General features: G+C 39.0%; 1 protein-coding gene across 1 annotated transcript in view; it reads left to right on the forward strand.

Annotated features, from left to right (window-relative positions):
• The window catches only part of dpy (fibrillin-like protein dumpy), a 79,316-nt gene extending 59,491 nt beyond the window's left edge, over positions 1-19,825 (forward strand). The window contains 41 exon segments of the mRNA XM_018447670.1: positions 27-359; positions 628-930; positions 1,073-1,408; positions 1,766-2,071; positions 2,233-2,541; positions 2,620-2,937; positions 3,169-3,492; positions 3,588-3,899; positions 4,039-4,371; positions 4,463-4,759; positions 4,847-5,155; positions 5,242-5,559; positions 5,682-6,008; positions 6,092-6,403; positions 6,498-6,821; positions 6,924-7,229; positions 7,315-7,614; positions 7,815-8,138; positions 8,618-8,944; positions 9,207-9,527; positions 9,622-9,891; positions 10,198-10,386; positions 10,473-10,826; positions 11,115-11,327; positions 11,505-11,702; positions 11,778-11,972; positions 12,201-12,569; positions 12,699-12,914; positions 12,999-13,190; positions 13,312-13,524; positions 13,606-13,788; positions 14,579-15,166; positions 15,265-16,212; positions 16,331-16,699; positions 16,791-17,246; positions 17,334-17,522; positions 17,735-17,973; positions 18,058-18,328; positions 18,437-18,675; positions 18,742-18,928; positions 19,165-19,825. Coding sequence (XP_018303172.1) covers positions 27-359; positions 628-930; positions 1,073-1,408; positions 1,766-2,071; positions 2,233-2,541; positions 2,620-2,937; positions 3,169-3,492; positions 3,588-3,899; positions 4,039-4,371; positions 4,463-4,759; positions 4,847-5,155; positions 5,242-5,559; positions 5,682-6,008; positions 6,092-6,403; positions 6,498-6,821; positions 6,924-7,229; positions 7,315-7,614; positions 7,815-8,138; positions 8,618-8,944; positions 9,207-9,527; positions 9,622-9,891; positions 10,198-10,386; positions 10,473-10,826; positions 11,115-11,327; positions 11,505-11,702; positions 11,778-11,972; positions 12,201-12,569; positions 12,699-12,914; positions 12,999-13,190; positions 13,312-13,524; positions 13,606-13,788; positions 14,579-15,166; positions 15,265-16,212; positions 16,331-16,699; positions 16,791-17,246; positions 17,334-17,522; positions 17,735-17,973; positions 18,058-18,328; positions 18,437-18,675; positions 18,742-18,928; positions 19,165-19,403 — 12,656 coding nt within the window. The 3' untranslated portion in view covers positions 19,404-19,825.
• The last annotated feature ends 264 nt before the right edge of the window (positions 19,826-20,089 follow it).

A 20,089-nucleotide genomic window follows, 5' to 3' on the forward strand; every position in this document is an offset into this window, starting at 1 on the left:
AAAAATGAATTTGATATTTTTCGTAGGCGACGTTATAAATACTGTAAAACCAACACCCTGTATTCCGTCACCGTGCGGTTTTAATGCGATATGCCGCGAATCGAATGGTGTTGGTTCTTGCACGTGTCTATCAGATTATACAGGCAATCCATACGAAGGTTGTCGACCCGAGTGTACGATAAACTCCGATTGCACCGCAGATCGAGCGTGCGTCGGATCGAAGTGTCAGAATCCTTGTCCAGGTTTTTGCGGATATAATGCGATTTGCCAAGTAGTGAATCACGCACCGTTGTGCACATGTCAACCTGGATACAGTGGCAACCCGTTCGTCTCTTGTAACAGAATTGTACAAGATACGTGTAAGTGCTTTAAGTTCTTATGAGGTGCAGTTCAATCTAATCTGATAATAATTAATCCTCGATTTATTGGAATATTTTCAAAACCTTTAAGTTACCTGAAATTAATTATAACTTAATAACATCTGTAGAATTTTATAACAATTCATTGTCAGTACAAGTGTATCACAAATCAATAATTTTTTATAATTTTGTGCAAATATTACACTTATTCGACCATGTAGAATTATCGTAATTTTACAAAATTTAACTTGTAATCTTCTTTTTTTAGCATCAGAATTTAATCCATGCAGCCCTTCTCCTTGTGGACTTAATAGTCAGTGCCGTGAATTAAATGGTCAAGCGGTATGCTCTTGCTTACCCACATTTATCGGAACCCCACCGAACTGTCGTGCGGAGTGTACTGTCAGTTCCGATTGCCCCGTAAATCGTGCTTGCAAAAATCGTAAATGTGTTGATCCATGCCCCGGAATTTGTGGCATCAACGCAAGATGTGAAGTTATTAATCATAGTCCGATTTGCAGTTGTAATCAAGGTTTCACCGGCGATCCCTTTGTAACATGTTTCCAAACGCGTAAGTACGCTGTAAGATATTTGTTTAAAGCGTCGTTGCATACGTGTTGTATAAAATTTGATTTGAATTAAGAAAGCGTACGTTTTTTTAAGTACGTGACGTAAATATTTTGTATGATATTAAAAAAATTATTCGTTTACAGTTATAGACAAAGATACCCCTCAAATGCCAGAAAATCCGTGTGTTCCATCCCCCTGTGGTCCATTTGCCAGTTGTCGCGATAGCGGCTACGCGAGCGTGCCAACATGCACCTGTCTGGAAAATTACATTGGTAGCCCTCCGAATTGTCGGCCAGAATGTACCGTTGATTCTGAGTGTAGCAATAATCGAGCTTGCTTGAGACAAAAATGCAGAGACCCGTGCCCTGGCTCGTGTGGTATCGGTGCCCAATGTCTCGTGATTAATCACATGGCCGTCTGTCTCTGCCCGAAAGGTTACACCGGGGATGCGTTTGCTAATTGCTTTCCGGAACCTGCTCGTAAGCATTTATCCTCATTATTTCATACAACATATATATCAATCATTCACATGATTGATAAAAGAGAAATTAAGAATCAAGTTAAATGCTAGTTTTTTGAATTAACTTTTTAATAAAACTTTCTAAGCAAATTTTAAATATTTAATTTATAATTTAAGCATTGTGAAAAAAAACTAGTCGATTATAAATTTATTATAATGAATTAATACATCAAATATTTTTACTATGTGAGGATAATTATTACAAAATGACAGTATACTAGGAAATTTCAAAACATGAAACTGAAAAGATATGTTCTGTATCATGAGACCTTTAAAAACAGAAACGTTCATTCAAAATGGATAATGACATTTGCAGCTGCACCTATACCGCAAAATCCTTGTAATCCGTCCCCGTGCGGAGCCAACGCGGTATGTCGCGACGGCGTTTGCACCTGTATGCCTGAGTTTCACGGTGATCCTTACACCGCATGTCGACCCGAATGTGTACAAAATCCGGATTGTCCATTAGACAAAGCTTGCGTTCGTAACAAGTGTTTTGATCCGTGCATTGGAGTTTGCGGGCAAAACGCAAAGTGCACAGTGATAAATCACACTCCAATGTGCGCCTGTCCAGATGGAATGTCCGGCAATGCGTTTGCTGCGTGTTATCCAGTCATTCAAGGTAAAATTAATTGACAATCGTGTATTATTTTGCATACTAGGGACAAATATTAACTATTAACTAAAGATTCTCGTCACAGGAATTATTTTGTCGCGAAAAAATTTAATTTGTTCAAGGATGTCTTGAAAGGAAAACGATTTCGACAATAATTGCTTTTGCAGATCAAACTGTTATTGAGAATCCATGTAACCCATCGCCTTGCGGTCCAAATAGTCGATGTCAGAACTTTAATAATCAAGCAGTATGTACGTGTATAGCCGGATTCATAGGAAATCCGCCAGCCTGCCGACCTGAGTGCATAGTTAATACTGATTGCGCACTGAACGAAGCTTGCATCAACATGAAATGCGGCAATCCTTGCCTTGGTGCGTGTGGTATATCCGCTCGTTGCCAAGTGTTGAATCATAATCCAGTTTGCACCTGTCCTCCTGTATTTACTGGTGATCCATTTATACGTTGTGTACCAAGACGTAGGTTTCTATGATTACTAAAAACACTAGACGCACGTTTATCAAGCACATAACAATTTGTATTTTTTTATCTTAAAGCGGAGGATATTCCAAAACCGATAAATCCGTGCCAACCATCGCCTTGCGGTCCTAATTCTCAGTGCCAAGTCATCAATGATACGCCATCGTGTTCTTGCATGATAGAATTCATTGGGACACCACCGAACTGTAGACCGGAGTGCATTAGTAACAGCGAATGTCCGAGTCAAATGGCATGTATCAATCGAAAATGTAGAGACCCATGTCCTGGATCTTGTCACTTGCTGGCTAATTGCTACGTCGTTAATCATGTGCCCACTTGCACGTGTCGCGTCGGTTACACAGGCGATCCATTTGTTCAATGCACGATTATGCCCAGTAAGTTCAAATAGGCTTGATTTTTAAGTGGTTGTTTTTTTAATAAATGCCTTATTGAGTAATTGAGTGGCATTGTGTTCATTGTTATCAATAATAATTCTTTTTAATATTACACTTTGATTATTATAGTAATACTATGGCTATGAAACTTAATCAATAGAGTTCTATTAATTAAGAACGTATTAATTCGGAGTTGATGTTATGGATAGGATAAAATTATGTTTTTTTTAGGCGAACCACCGGCACCAAAACAACCTTGTCAACCATCCCCTTGTGGAACAAATGCCATATGTAGAGAACAAAACGGCATCGGTTCTTGTACATGTTTGCTTGAATATATTGGGAATCCCTATGAAGGATGCCGTCCCGAATGTACCATTTCGTCAGATTGCCCCGCACATTTAGCTTGTATTGGATCAAAATGTCAGAATCCATGTCCTGGTTCGTGCGGTACCAATACCAATTGCCAAGTTGTCAACAATATTCCCATTTGCTCTTGTATCCCTAGTTACACTGGCAACCCATACATAAACTGCATTTATCAGACTCTCAGCAGTAAGTAACAAGTGTAAGAAATTAATATACAAAGTGGCATACATATAAGAAAAGTGATATATAAAAGTGTTATTGTAAATATTATGTTATTATAGTTCCCGATGAGAAGCGTGAACCATGCAAGCCTTCTCCTTGTGGCCCCAATAGTCAATGTACCAATAATAATGGTCAAGCTGTCTGTTCCTGCTTGCTCCAGTTTATTGGAACTCCGCCAAATTGTAGACCGGAATGTTTAGTAAATTCAGAATGTGGTTCGAACCGAGCATGTGTTAATCAAAAATGTGTGGATCCATGCATCGGTACTTGTGGTCGCGATGCTCAATGCAAAGTCGTACATCACAGTCCTATTTGTGTCTGCGCAAATGGTTATACAGGCGATCCCTTCATCTATTGCTTCGCAGTCGCAAGTATGTTCTGTAGGACACGATAGCTTTTTTATAAAATTTTAAAATTTATTGAAATTAAGTTAACCTTATTAACTTTTGGTTAATGCTATCTATTTTTATATACACTAAGAATATTAATATTACTTATACTTTTCCGTAGTTTCAAAACCAGGAGACCAATATCTAAAGGACCCATGCTTACCTTCACCTTGCGGCCCCAATGCCTTATGCAGAGTCATTGGTGATGCACCAGCGTGCAGTTGTATGCAAAATTATATAGGTGTTCCACCTAATTGCCGACCCGAGTGTTCAATAAATTCGGATTGTTCCGCTAATAGAGCTTGTATCAGAGAAAAATGTAGAGATCCTTGTCCAGGATCATGTGGCCTCTTAGCGCGATGTTCTGTTATTAATCATACACCATCATGCATATGTCCTGAAGGCTATACTGGCGATCCCTTCATCAGTTGCAACGTTTTACCACAAATACCTTGTAAGAACTTGAGTTTCCATCATGTTATTATCCTAGCAAGCGTATTGCTTATTACTCTAAATCGCTGCAATTTAACCTGTGCACATTTCAGTACTTCCCCTAGACCGATGCAATCCATCACCGTGCGGCCAGAACGCACGATGTAACAATGGAGTTTGCACATGCATACCCGAATACTTAGGAGATCCTTATGTCGGCTGTCGACCAGAATGTGTGATTAACACCGATTGTCCTCGCGATAAAGCGTGCATGCTCCATAAATGTCGCGATCCGTGCGTTGGAACATGCGGCGTTAACGCGGAATGCATTGTTGTTAATCATTTGCCCATGTGCAGTTGCCCAAGAAATATGACCGGTAGCGCATTCGTATCGTGTACACCTCTTCAAGGTTTGTACCTCTCTCAAGCACGATGAGAGTATTCGTTTCGAGAATATTTCCTGATGTAAGAGTGAAATTTTAATTATTATTAAATAGATTCAACCATCGTGGAACAACCGTGCAATCCATCTCCGTGCGGTCCAAATAGCCATTGTCGTGTGTCAAATAATCAAGCCATTTGCGCATGCATCGCCGGCTTTAGAGGCGCTCCACCGTCCTGTAGACCAGAATGTCTTATAAGCGCCGACTGCGCTCGCAACAGAGCCTGCAGCAATCAAAAATGTATTGACCCATGTCTCGGTGCATGTGGATTAACCGCACAATGTACCGTCGTGAATCACAATCCTATATGCAGTTGCCCGCCTTTGTACACGGGAGATCCATTTGTTCAATGTATTCGTCAACGTAAGAATTTCACGAAACTAGAGACTTATATTATCATATATAATTTATATTATGTCGAGATATTTGTAACACCTTAAACATTACAGCGGAAGAACCACAACCACCGGTAGACCCTTGTCAACCTTCACCTTGCGGTCCGAATGCGGTATGTCGAGTCCTCAATGACGCCCCATCGTGCTCCTGCTTGCCCCAATTTATCGGCACTCCGCCTAGATGTAGACCGGAGTGTGTTAGTAACAGTGAATGCCCTAGTCAACAAGCTTGCATTAACCAGAAATGCCGTGATCCTTGTCCAGGATCGTGTGGTAGAAATGCTGAATGTAGAACTGTCAGTCACACCCCGATGTGTATTTGCGCCGGTGATTTTACCGGTGATCCATTTATCCAGTGCAATCCCCGACCGAGTAAGTTTTGAAGAAATATAGCAACTATCGCAGAAAATATGCGTTACGTGATTTTTATTATAAATTACGTTTAACATATATATTTGATAAATTGTTAAACAATCTATGGTCCTCTATTTTAGTCGACACACCGCTAGTTCCGTTAAATCCGTGCCAGCCGTCACCATGTGGCGCAAATGCTATGTGCCGTGAAATTTCTGGCTCAGCTTCCTGTACTTGTTTGCCCGATTTCTACGGAAATCCGTACGAAGGTTGTAGACCCGAGTGTGTAATCAACTCTGACTGTACATCCAATCGAGCTTGCATAAGAAACAGGTGTCAGGACCCTTGCCCAGGAACATGTGGTGTCAATGCGATTTGTGAAATCATCAACCACATACCAGCGTGCAGTTGCCAATCGAGATATACCGGAGACCCATTCAGATACTGCGAGCCTATGCAGGAAACTCGTAAGTGGATTCAAATATCTGACCGTTGTTATCAGTCATTTACAGAAATACGTTATTTCATTTTTTTGATCGATCCTCCATAGCTCCGGTGCCTATAGGCGACCCTTGTCAGTTGTCACCGTGCGGTCCAAACAGTCGATGCCTCAATGTAAACGGAAAAGCCAGTTGTTCGTGCCTGCCTACTTATCAAGGAATTCCCCCCGACTGCAGACCCGAATGTATCGTTAGCACAGAATGCTCTATAAATCGCGCGTGTGTCAATCAGAAATGCGTCGATCCATGCCCAGGTGTATGCGGTATTAACGCTAAGTGCGATGCCCTATCCCACAGTCCATTCTGCAGTTGCGGACCCAGTCAGATTGGAGATCCCTTCGTCAAGTGTTTCGACATGCCCTGTAAGTCCCGGAAAAAATTTATTGTGAGAACATCGCGTCACTGAAAGACAGTCTTGTATACGCGCGGAGATTGTTATATACAATTTTATTCCAGTGATGCCTGTACCAACGCTACAAGTAAACCCTTGCGTCCCATCGCCTTGTGGGCCGTTCTCCACGTGTCAAGACAGGGGAGGCTATCCGTCTTGCACGTGTATGCCTAATTACATTGGATCGCCACCTTACTGCCGTACCGAATGTTCAATTAACTCTGATTGTACCAGTAATAAAGCTTGCATTAGAGAAAAATGCAGAGACCCCTGCCCTGGATCCTGTGGTTTCAATGCCTTGTGCACTGTAATCAACCATACCCCGGCTTGCACATGTCTCGATGGATACATAGGCGATCCCTTCAGCAATTGTTACCTGGCGCCCATGCGTAAGAACTTTTGTTGTCCACTTATATATTCTTTTTTTTTTAAATATAAACTAATAATATAAAACAATTATTCTTCACACTTGCGTCTTTCGATTCCGACAGAAATTCCTACAGTAACATCAGACCCATGTAATCCGTCGCCATGCGGGCTGAATTCCGAGTGCCGTAACGGAATTTGCAATTGTATACCTGAATATCGTGGTGATCCATATCGGGAATGTCGGCCGGAGTGCGTGCAAAATTCTGATTGTTCATTCAATAGAGCTTGCGCGAATAACAAGTGCGTGGATCCCTGCGTCGGAATTTGCGGCCAGAATGCGGAATGCGCGGTCATCAATCATGTATCCACTTGTAGCTGTATCAAGGATTATGAAGGCGATCCATTCACTCTCTGTAAACGTGTGCAGTGTGAGTCTCCCTATTTTTGTTTATTCTTTGAGGAGTCCTGTCATTGAAAAAAGCCAATTAATTTTACCACCTTACATCTCGATAGCACGCGTCAAACCCTGCGAGCCCTCCCCTTGCGGACCTAACAGCGTTTGCCGTGAATTCGGAGATCAAGCCTCATGTTCTTGCCTACCTGGTTACTTCGGTATCCCGCCAAGCTGTAGACCCGAGTGTCTCGTTAGCACCGATTGCGAGCAGAGCAAGGCTTGCGTGAATATGAGATGTCGCAATCCTTGTGAAAACGCTTGTGGTCAGAACACGCTATGTGTCGTGAGAAATCATAATCCAATTTGCAGATGCCCCGTTCAGCATTCCGGTGACCCGTTTATCAACTGTTTCCCTATAAGTAAGTAACTACCCAGGATGCTCCAAATAATGCAAATATTTAAGAGACATTATATAGGCGTCTAAAATTTGACATGAGAAAGATGAATGTGTCTTTTGGATGTTTTCTTGATGATTCTTCGATTGTGTTTGTATTGTGTATTTGAGATGTCTTTTCTTTAACTTTGAAACAAATAATGAATTTCTTTTTTTTATCGCCAGCAACACCGGACGTAGAACCCACCAGGGACCCATGTTACCCCTCACCATGTGGATTGAACTCGCAGTGCGCGGTATCTGCCGATAACATACCCTCCTGCTCCTGTTCGCCCACCTTTATAGGATCTCCACCCAATTGTAGACCCGAATGCCATGTAAACAGCGAATGTCCCACCAATCGAGCATGCATTAAGCAGAAGTGTACCGATCCGTGTGTTGGATTATGCGGATTTAATGCACTGTGCCAAGTCACTTTGCACCAAGCCCGATGCACTTGTCCCGAATCATACACTGGAGATCCATTCACTGTTTGCTCTGAGATAATATGTAAGAAAATCCCCGCTACCTTTACCCGTAATAATTGACCCGATGGATATTACTTCGGCATCTTATTAATCAACATTTTAATCTCTAAAACTTGATTTCTTGAACTCTAGATCTTGTAAATATCCTTAGTGTACATAATTAATGTATTTAAAAGAACTGCACTCAATTTTTTTGTCACATATTGATCTTGCATCATTTTTTAAATGCTATACTCTACTGTCATATATCGATACGGCAAAATATCTTTAAATATATTATATAAATGTATCATATATATGTTACACTTTTACATGTATAAAAAACATGTACATTGCATGCAGCAGATATATATATTTATTTACTTTTGTTCTTATATGCAAATAATACTATATTTTTAAAAACATTAATTTACACATTATAATATATACTGCACGTATAATCTTTAAACTGTATAAACTATGACTATGAAATTAATTATATGTTTTTTGTTGTTATTTTAGCAATTCCAACACCGCCTGTACCATCTAGACCGTGCAGTCCATCACCGTGTGGAATAAATGCGTACTGTCACGAGAGATTTGACACAGCCATTTGCGAGTGCGTACCGAACTATAGAGGGAATCCGTATCAAGGCTGTCAACCCGAGTGCCTTGTGAATACCGACTGTCCAAAATCGCAAGCATGTATAAAGACGAAATGTCAAGATCCTTGCCCTGGAACTTGCGGCGTTGGTGCAACCTGTACCGTATCCAATCACGTTCCTATTTGTTCTTGCCCACTGCCAACGATCGGAGACGCTTTCACGCTCTGCCAAATCCCTGTAGAAGGTAAGAGTTTGTTACCTACATTGTGTATTTTTGTTTGCAGAATGGAAATGACGATATATTCACACGTGTGCTGCAAAAAAAGAGATCAAATTTTGAGGTCGGACAGCAGTGTTATATATAATTTAATCATTTATCTTTCTAATTGAATAAAGAGGTCTTGAACATAAAAGAGAGATTAAAATGTTATATTTTTTTTAAGCTTTCTTTCTTTTTTCTTATGATGGACGTTATTAATTCCTATTATTATTATTCTTATGTTTAGATACTAAGGAAACGGATCCGTGCTATCCATCACCGTGCGGTCCGAATACTGTGTGCGAGAAAATTGGTAATACGGCAATTTGCAAATGTTTGCCTGGGCTGCAAGGCGTTCCAACGAGTGTAACTGGTTGTCATCCGGAATGCGTCCTCAGCTCGGATTGTCCGGGCGATAAAGCTTGCATACAGAGTAAATGCAAAGATCCTTGTTCTCAGAATGTGTGCGGTAGCAAGGCAGTGTGTAAGACGATCAATCATAGTCCACTTTGCAGTTGTCCATCTCCGTTGATCGGCAATCCTTTTGAGGAATGTTATACAAAAATTGGTAAATATAAAAAAATTTTGGATTTTGTATAAAATATATTATATTATTCTCAGATTGTTTCGCTGTTGTTATGAAATGCGCATTTTTATTTTAGAAACCAATCCTTGCAGTCCATCGCCTTGCAATTACAACGGCGAGTGCAGAGTGAGAAATGGTGTCGCTGTTTGCATTTATCCTGAGTGCGTTATCAATTCAGACTGTCCGCGTGATAAAGCCTGCTTTTCACAGAAATGCAAAGATCCCTGCATTGGCGCGTGCGGCATCAATTCTATCTGTCAAACCGTTAATCACAAACCAATCTGTTCCTGTCCAGTTGGATTCATGGGTAATGCGCGAGTGCAATGCACCATTCCAGCCCTTGAAGGTAATATTTTCATGTGAAGAATATATCAATACAATGTTAGATATATGTTTGAAAATAGAGTTTTTTAATTATTAATTAAAAAAATTAATTTGATTTTCTTAAATGCATATATTACATTATTTTGTAAATATTAAAAGTATGTATAGATAATAATCTAACGAAATACTGATATTAATGTCTAAAAAAAATCATTCTGGTAAAGCATTAATATGTATATCGAAAATAGTTAATTTTAGAGTTAAATTTATGAAGAAATGCGTTTTTTTGCATGATGACAAAATTTAAATTTTAATTATATCTTTGCAGAACCAATCCCAGAATGCACACAAAATTCTGAATGCTCAAATGACAAGACCTGTTTCAATCAAAAGTGCGTTGATCCGTGTACTCTTGATTCTTGTGGTCTTAATAGTCGCTGCCATGTGCAAATGCACAGAGCTATATGTATCTGCAATGATGGTTACACTGGATATCCTCAGCAATATTGTCATCAACGTGCGTTAAACAAATATACACGTATATAACTGATACATCTTTTAGTTATATAACACACATCAACTTTATTAATATTTTTTTTACAGTTGGTTGTCGTAGCGATAGCGAATGCTCATTAATTCAGTCTTGCATTAATAATGAATGTATTGATACCTGTTTGGTTACACAGTGCGGTATTAATGCAATGTGTACCGCTGATGGATATCATAAAACTCGATGCTATTGTCCTGATGGATATACGGGTAATCCTTACGAAATATGCGAAAGACCTGAGTGCACTAGCGACAATGATTGCGCTCCATCTTTGGCCTGCCGCAACTTAAGATGCGTCAATCCTTGCAACTGTCCACCACCAGCATTGTGCAATGTTGTCAATCATCGGCCAGTATGTAAATGTCCACCTGGTTACGTGGGTAATCCTTACACTTCGTGTCTCATGGGTAAGAATCCATTTTAATATTAGGTTTATAAATATATTTATAAAGTATATTAGAAGTATAGATATTAAATTAAGTAAAGATAATCACTACCACATATATGCAATATTATGTATTCAATGAAATGAGAAATATGATTGTATATAGAGATTGATATTATTAAATTATTGCTAGTAAAGTTTAGAAGGTATATTTAACAAATGAATAATTTAGATTAGATTGCCGTAAAAAAATTTCAAAATAACAGTTATGATTTGATATATGCTTATACAATATCTATTGTTATTTTAGATCTGTTAGAACCAGAGACCGAATGTCAAGTCGATGCTGACTGTCCTAGCAAATTGGCATGTTTCAATGGTATTTGCAAAGATCCATGTACAGAAACGAAACCATGCATCGTTAGTGCCAAATGTAGCGTTGTAGATACTTTACCGATGAGAACAATGATTTGCGAATGTCTGCCAAATTTTGCTGGTGATGCCACCGTTGCTTGCGTACCAGGTAGACTTTTATTCAAACAAATGTACATTATTATATATTAATATAGAAAAACATCTAAATAAAATAAAATAAATTATTCTTAAAAAAATAATCGAAATTTTCAAATAAAATTAATTCAATTAATTATATACGGTAAAACATTGATAACTGAATTACGAATATTTTGTGTATTTGCAGTGGACAAACAAATCGCTGCGGTATGTGAAAGTGATTCACAATGTACACCAGACATGGCCTGTCTAAACCGTCGATGCATTAATCCTTGTACCGTTAATCCATGCTCACCAAATGCGGAATGTCATATCGAAAATCATCGCCGTACGTGTCAGTGTCCTTACGGATACGTTGGTGATCCATTCATAAATTGCTATGAAGGTACTGTATACTTTTTTTCATTCCTCAATGTAAGCGGTCGTACGTTTTTCACATCTCTGTCTTTTGCATTTACAGAAAATATAGTTCTTGCGGAATGCAGAACAAACACAGAGTGTCCATCCGATAAAGCGTGCATAAATCAATTGTGCCAAGATCCGTGCTCCAGCAATCGTTGTGGTCTAAATGCGGAATGCATCACGATTAATCATCATCCTTCTTGTCACTGCCAACACGGTTTAGCCGGTGATCCACAAGCTCAATGCTTCAGACGTAAGTTTCTTATAGATTTCTAAAAATTGTCACATTGCCATAAAAAATGTATTTATAAACTTTAAAATAATTGAAATAATAATTTTCTTTGATTTTTTAAAAAGAACAACAATAAATCTACTACATTTTAATAACAAAAGATCTCAAACACGTTGGAAATTAATCTAAAAGATTTTTATTTGGATACGTTGCACTTATTCGTTACACATATTTGTTTCTTTTTTTCAGCGGAATGTAAGACAGACAATGACTGTCCTTATGACAAAACCTGCCGCAATGATAATTGCGTCTCTCCATGTCTCATTGGTGATGTTGTGTGCGGTCGGAGTGCAGAATGCAGAGCGGTATCTCATAGAGCCCAATGTATCTGTCCGCAAGGTACTCAAGGCGACCCACGTGTGGCATGTATTTCCGCGATCTGCCATTACAACGAAGATTGCGCTGATCACGAAGCCTGTGACAGACTGAATAGAGTTTGCAGACCGGTTTGCGACGACGATGCGTGTGGCGAAACCGCAATTTGTATCGCGCGCGATCATCAGCCGAAGTGCACGTGTCCTCCGGGTACCACCGGAAATCCCTATGTAACATGCATTGGTATGTTGAGTTTTAAAACTTTATTGTTACTTTGTTGTTAACTTTATTGAAGAAAAATTTATTTAAAATTAGTCTATAAAAAAAGATAGTTTTAAGAGGTTCTATCTGATATATTTGTGTGATTCTTAGTTGAACCTTCTATTGAGCCGGAATGCACGCAAGATAATGAATGCGCATTGAATTTCGCTTGTATTAATACCAAATGTCAAGATCCATGTATATCCGCTGGTATGTGCACCAGTGAACAGCAGTGCAAAGTCCTGAACACGGAACCACTTCGTACGATGATATGTTTGTGTCCACCGAACACGATCACTGATGTTAATGGTCAATGCAAGCAGATTGGTACATGTCAATCTTATACGAAATGTATAAACATTTTGTATTATTATTCAATAACTTATTTAATTGTCTATGGATGCATTGCAGTGTTGGGCGACGTACAATGTCATTTAGATCAAGATTGCGCCAACTATGAGACGTGTCTGGATGGAAAATGCGTCGATGCCTGTTTGACAACTCAGTGCGGTTTTAACGCGCAATGTAAATCCACGTCTCACACTGGTATCTGTTTCTGTTCTCAGGACTTTACCGGCAATGCCTACATAGAATGCACAAGAGGTATATAAATGCAAAAATTTTAATTACAAATTGAAGCGTTTTTCGCAATTACTGCCTTTTATTTCCTAGGATAGATATATATATATATATAATATATGCATTGATATAATTTTTGTTGCAGTTCCAGTTGTTCCATTGCCAGGACCTCGACCAGAATGTTACACAAACAGCGAATGTGCGCGCGACAAGCAATGCATAAATTCGCTCTGCGTAAATCCGTGTGTTGCTGGTGATCCATGCGGCAAGAACTCTCTGTGCCATGTTGACAATCATAATCCGATTTGCAAATGCCCGATTGGCTATATCGGCGATCCTAAAACCAAGTGCATACCACGTAAGTATTATTACGAATAAAAAGTATATTTTGGAGAAATTGTAACAATTTTATTTCATATTACGATATTTTCGGCTGCAGCGGAGATCACGCCTGAATGCGTATCAAACAGCGAATGCGCAGGAAATTATGCGTGTGTCAACGGCATGTGCATTAATCCCTGCAACTGTGGACCCAATGCCAAATGTAACGTCATAAATCATTATCCTTCTTGTGTATGTCCTCCAGGCTATTCTGGAAATCCTCAATTAGGATGTTTTAAACGTAAGTAGCATTTATTCCATTCTCTTTGTACAGCGAGTGAAATTTATAATATCTTAATTATAATAGTTTTAAATTGGACCGATGAGAATAAATCTAATTAAGTAAGAGAAATCTTATTATCGGTCAAAGAGTGGATCTTAGCGCTTAAATATTTCGGTGCGAATTTATATACATATATCTAATTTTGTAAACCGCGCGCCAAAATCTTTTTCGGTTTTGAAACGCAAGCATGAACAGAACTAGAGTAGTAATATCATATTAATGACAACACAAAAAAAAAATTTCCAGATTTTAAATAAATATTTACTCCAATAATATTAACAAAATATTTATTTATAATAAATAAATATTTATTCAAAATAAAACAGTTATGTTTAAATCGAATAAATATATGTTTACATTTAGTATTAATAAATATTTTGTTAGTACTATTGGAGTAAATATTTATTTAGAATCTGCAAATTTTTTTTCTGTGAAGAATTTAATAATATAATTGATGCTAATAAGCATTTTGTAAGAATATTAATAATTCGATGTTAATAAAAATCTTAAAAACTGCAAATAATTTATTGTTATCATAACAATAAATTATTTATAGTTTTTAAAATTACTATATGTTAATATGTTTATAATATGTTAACAGTATATGAATCATTGTAATTGCGACTACATCTTATTATTAATGGCGCGACTTAATCACCTTACTAATAAGACACTATTTCAGATCACAAGAAATTACAAAAAATTTCATAATTTTTAATGCATTTCTAATCACGATTGTCTATTTTAGTTGATTGTGAATCTGACAGCGAGTGCGACTACGCAGCTACCTGCTATAATGGCCAATGTGTGAATCCTTGCATCTTGGACAATAAATGCGCCATCAACGCGGAATGTTACGGCAAGAATCATCGGTCGGCTTGTCGTTGCGGTCCGGGTTACTACGGCAATCCGCAAACTCATTGTGAAAGAGTTGAGTGTAATACCGACCACGATTGTCCCCACAATCTGGCTTGCAACGACGGTCGCTGTATAAACCCATGCGCCGAGAATTCACTTTGCGCGCAGAATGCGGTTTGTTACGTCCAAGATCACATTGCATCCTGCCGTTGCCCCGAAAACATTCCGCTGGGAAATCCATTTTCTTATTGCGAGCGGCATACCGCAGTGGAAATCGAGGAGCCTGAATGCAAAGTCGACATCGATTGTTTAGACAAGTTGGTATGCATTCGAGAGAAATGCATCGATCCTTGCCCGGTCATCAAACCATGTCTCGAAAACGCTCGTTGTGATGTTCTCGATACGGTACCCGTAAGGACCATGATTTGCACCTGTCCTGAGGGTTGGATTACCGACATCGACGGTGTTTGCAGGCCAAGTAAGCGTAGCTAAATATTATTTGAATCGGTCAATTAAAAAACAATATAATGTTTGAAAATAATAATTGGTAATCCATTAATTATTTCAATGTTATAGTACAATTGACGGTCATTGGAACGTGTACGACGAATGACGATTGCGGTGATCGTGAGACGTGTATTAACAGGCAATGTCGCAACCCTTGCAACTGCGGTACTAACGCCGCTTGCTACGTAAAGAATCATAAACCAATCTGCTCGTGCGAGCAGGGCTATCAAGGCAATCCCGAGATCGCCTGTCATTCCGTCGAGTGCCAGCACGACAGTCAGTGCATGCTCGATAAGACCTGCAAGAATAATAACTGTGTGAATCCATGCCTGGTCACAGATCTGTGCGGTACCAACGCCGAGTGCTTCCCGAACAATCACGTAGCCGACTGCCGCTGCCGTAAGGGCTATCATGGTAATCCCTTGGATCGCTGCCGCGTGATCGGCTGCTACAGCAACGGCGACTGTCCAGGCGATCACTCGTGCATCAACATACAATGTATCGATCCTTGCATCCATGACAATCCTTGCTCGCCTCGCGCGGAATGCAGGGTCCTGAATCACTTGCCGATATGCCGCTGCCCGTCGGGCTTCACCGGAAATCCGTACATCAATTGCCAACCAGAAGTCAGACCTGAGTGCAGGGAGGACAGTGACTGTCCGGATTCACTCGCTTGTTTGAGCAACAAATGCCAGATTCCATGCCCGATCATACAACCATGCACTGAGCCGTCTGAGTGTCGGGTTCTACCGACGCATCCGATACGCACCATGGTATGCGTATGCCCTAGCGGATACGTCAGCAGCGGTAGTGGTACTTGTCGGGCTACCAAACCGATTCTCAAAATCGAATGTACCAAGGATGATGATTGTCCTTCGGAACGCTCCTGCGTGAACGCGATCTGTAAGGATCCTTGCGCGTGCGGGCCTAACGCGGTTTGCAATGTCATCAATCATAAGCCGATATGCTCGTGCACGCTGGGATATGACGGAAATCCGGATATTCTTTGTACAAGAGGTACTTTTTTTGTTTAGAAAAAGCCATTTTATAACTTTTCCTCCCTTAAGAGGAATACGTTAATGAAGATATATTTTATAATGGTATATTGATTTTTATATTGTATTTTGATATTTAGTTGCAGGATGCAGAACGGACAGTGATTGCAGCGGTTCACACGTGTGTGTCCAACGCAATTGTGTACCAGCGTGCTCGCCATTCTTGGCCTCCTGCGGTAAGAACGCCGTATGTCACGGCATCCATCATAAGGCTATCTGCGAGTGTCCACCAGGTTTTGGTGGCAATCCGCGGGTCTCCTGCGTCCTGCTAGGATGCAGGTCTAATTCCGATTGTCCTACCAATAAGGCTTGCATTAACAATCGCTGTGAAAATCCCTGTGTACAAAATCCATGCACTGGCAATATGGACTGCAACGTTTATAATCACGTTGTGGAATGCGCGTGTCCACCTGGCTACATCGGCGACATTAAATCAGGCTGTACTAAGGGTAAAAGAAAGATCTATTTCATCTTTGCTGAAATTAATATATGTACATAATTAGTTCTTCAGTTTTAATTTCTCGCTGGATCTTCTTGTAGTTAAGGAAAAGTGCAAAGCAGACAATGAGTGTCCTTCCCAAACTGCGTGCTTCAACGGACAGTGCATCAATCCGTGCACTAAAATCGCACCGTGCGGTATTAACGCCGAATGCAAAGTTCTAGATACCAGCCCAATCAGAACCATGATATGCGAATGTCTCTCAGGATACCGTGGAAATGCGATTATCCGCTGTGATCAAATTCCAGCGGAAATCTGCCCAATCGGGAAAGGACAGATTCGCGATGAATACGGCAATTGCGTCTGTCCGCCTGGATTCGGTAAGGACGCAAACGACGTCTGCGTACCTTGTCGCGGACAATCTAATATGGTGATAAACGAAGAAGGCTACTGCGTGTGCAACTTAGAAAAGGGCTTCAGCATAGATGAATACGGTCGTTGTGTTTGTCCGACGCGATATGGATACGAAATAGATGCCAAAGGATATTGTAGACAAAGTAAGCTGGCTATTCAATTTTTTATATCGATCAAGAGGTGTTTTACGACTCCTCGTTTCACTAATCTATTATCGCGGTTAATTTCAGTTGGTGTAATCGAGTGCAGACGTAATGACGACTGCGCCGACGACAGATACTGCGATAAAGTCACTCATACTTGCCAAGATCCTTGCAAGAAGCAACAGTGTGGCGTGCACGCGCTTTGTAACGCTACCAGACATCAAGCTATCTGTATCTGCGTTAATGGCTATTTGGGCAATCCATACACTCAATGCTGTACGAAAATTTATGAAAATAAACGCGTGGTGTCGATAATTTACAATAATTTAGAAGATTTTATATATATATATAAGCTTTTAGAACATACATTAGATTTTTAAAATGTACAATTTTTTTCCCGTGAATTATATCTTTTATAAATAATAACAAGCTAATCGGTAACTTTCGTCTGAAAAATTCTTTTAATGCTTATGTTTCCTATCTTTTAGACGACAGAAAGGATGGCCGAACAGATTTCCCTAGACCGGAAATGGATGTAAGTTGCCTGTCAGATGGAGTACAAGTCGTAATACATTTGCAAGATCAAGATTTCGACGGGGTCTTGTACGTTAAAGGTCGTAGCAAAGATGAACAATGCAGACGAGTTGTCTCGATACCGGCCGAAACTGATCATAAAACCGAAACGTTCAAAGTTGCATTTGGCAATTGCGGACTCATACATGTGAATGTTAGTTGAATAACATTGTGTATCATAACTGCTTCAATGACTTATTGCATCGAAAGCTATTTACATTTTAATTCATTTTTTTAGGGACAAGCTAGCTTTGTGCTCGTTATACAGAAACATCCGAAATTGATGACTTACAAGGCACAAGCTTATCATATTAAATGTATATACCAAACTGGAGAACAAAATGTTACCCTCGGTTTTAACGTCTCCATGTTGACGACTGCTGGAACAATTGCTAACACCGGTCCACCTCCTATATGCGTAATGAAAATAGTTGCACAGAATGGAAATGAAATTAACTCTGCCGAAATCGGAGATAATCTAATGCTTCAAGTGGAAGTTCAACCTTCAAGTAAGTATCGTATTTTGCTTTTAATAACGTTTCGTGCATAATTTTAATTATTTAAACACCAGCTTAATCTTGCTGTAAAATATAAGAATAAATAATAATATATTGCAGCTATTTATGGTGGATTTGCGCGAAATTGCGTCGCTAAAACGATGGAAGATAATTTAGAGAATGAGTACATCGTAACGGATGAAAATGGCTGTGCGACAGATCCCACGATATTCGGAGAATGGGAGCAAAATCCCGAGACTCAGTCGTTAATGGCTAGTTTCAATGCGTTTAAGTTTCCTAGCAGTGACAATATAAGATTTCAGTGCAATATACGCGTGTGCTTTGGACGCTGTCAACCTGTGAGTACTTGAAACTTGTAATCATTATATATATATAAAATAAAAATATATTTCTTCTATTATTAGGTAAACTGTCGCGGTTATAATGCTTTTGGTCGTCGTCGTAGAGACGTTGATTCCGAGATTAACGATACATCTCTAAGTGTATCCGATGGATATGAAGGTCAACTTCGTGAAGAGATAACTATTCAATCGAACTTAATATTCACTCTGGAAAGGAGAGAAGAGAGGTATACAGCAGATCCAGCTGAAGGTAAGGCATAACACGTGTAAAAAAAATACTGTAAAAGGTGGTGAGTTGAAATGTGGCAAGTGTCTTGAAATAATTTGTCTCTTAAAAAAAATCTTTTAAAAACTCTTTTAAAAAAAATCAGTCATTTAAAAATTAATTCATAAATTACCTAGTATAGCTAGATAAAAGACATCTTTTATGGTGATTCTTATGCGTATTAAAATAAAAAAAGTAATCATTTTTGTGATACTTTTCAGCTCCTTCAGCACAAAGAGTGGAAGATATCTGTGTTTCTATGGTCGGCTTTATCATAGCGTTAATAATTACGGCACTTTTGGCACTGGTTGCCGTAGCTATTGCTGTGTCATGCTGGCTTATGGCGTATCGACGTCAGCCAAAGACTGCTGGACCACTGCCACACCCACCAGAGTTCCCAAACCCCTTGTTCACTACTGAATCTGTAGCTGAACCTTCTCCTGACTATCACCTATCATAAGTTCGTTTAGAATATTTTATAAATAACGTACATTTTTTATAATTCTCGTGGAATGCATTTCAGACCATTCGTCTTATTGGTCGGTTTTGTATTTCGGTGTACAACTCCTCCAGTGACTATCACTTCGTCTCTTTGTACTCTCTTTTCAAGAGTTCAAACAATAAGTCACTGTTATACATTACGAGTCATGATATATACATACTATTTATGGTGATGGGTTCGCTTCCATTATCTACTTGCGAGTAAAAACACGGGACTATCTTTTCTTCGTGTACTTTCCTGTATTATTTTCTCTAGTCAGTGGAGGATTTGTTAAATATAATGCTGCGAATTTTTAATTCCTGTGTAAAGTCAACGAATTAGTCTAATATAGCTTTCTTATTACGAAAATAGGTAATTGTACATTTCTCTAATAAATCGCTAACGAAATATTTTTAAAAATTTTATTATTTATTCTTTTTTTCCTTTACCCTGTTATGTATAGTTCATGATGTATAACATACGTAATTATAAATAATAATAACATAATTTTGATTTATTTTAGTAACTACTTACATTTATAACATATATATGTAAATATCGTATAATATCATTAGATACAATGGACTTGTACATTAAGCATTATTTTATTGAAAAAGAAAGCTGATATAATATTAATATATTAATATAATTTTTATATCGTGAAG

This window comes from Mycetomoellerius zeteki, unplaced genomic scaffold (assembly GCF_001594055.1).
Source record: "Mycetomoellerius zeteki isolate Tzet28-1 unplaced genomic scaffold, Tzet1.0 scaffold206, whole genome shotgun sequence".
Classification (NCBI taxonomy): domain Eukaryota; kingdom Metazoa; phylum Arthropoda; class Insecta; order Hymenoptera; family Formicidae; genus Mycetomoellerius; species Mycetomoellerius zeteki.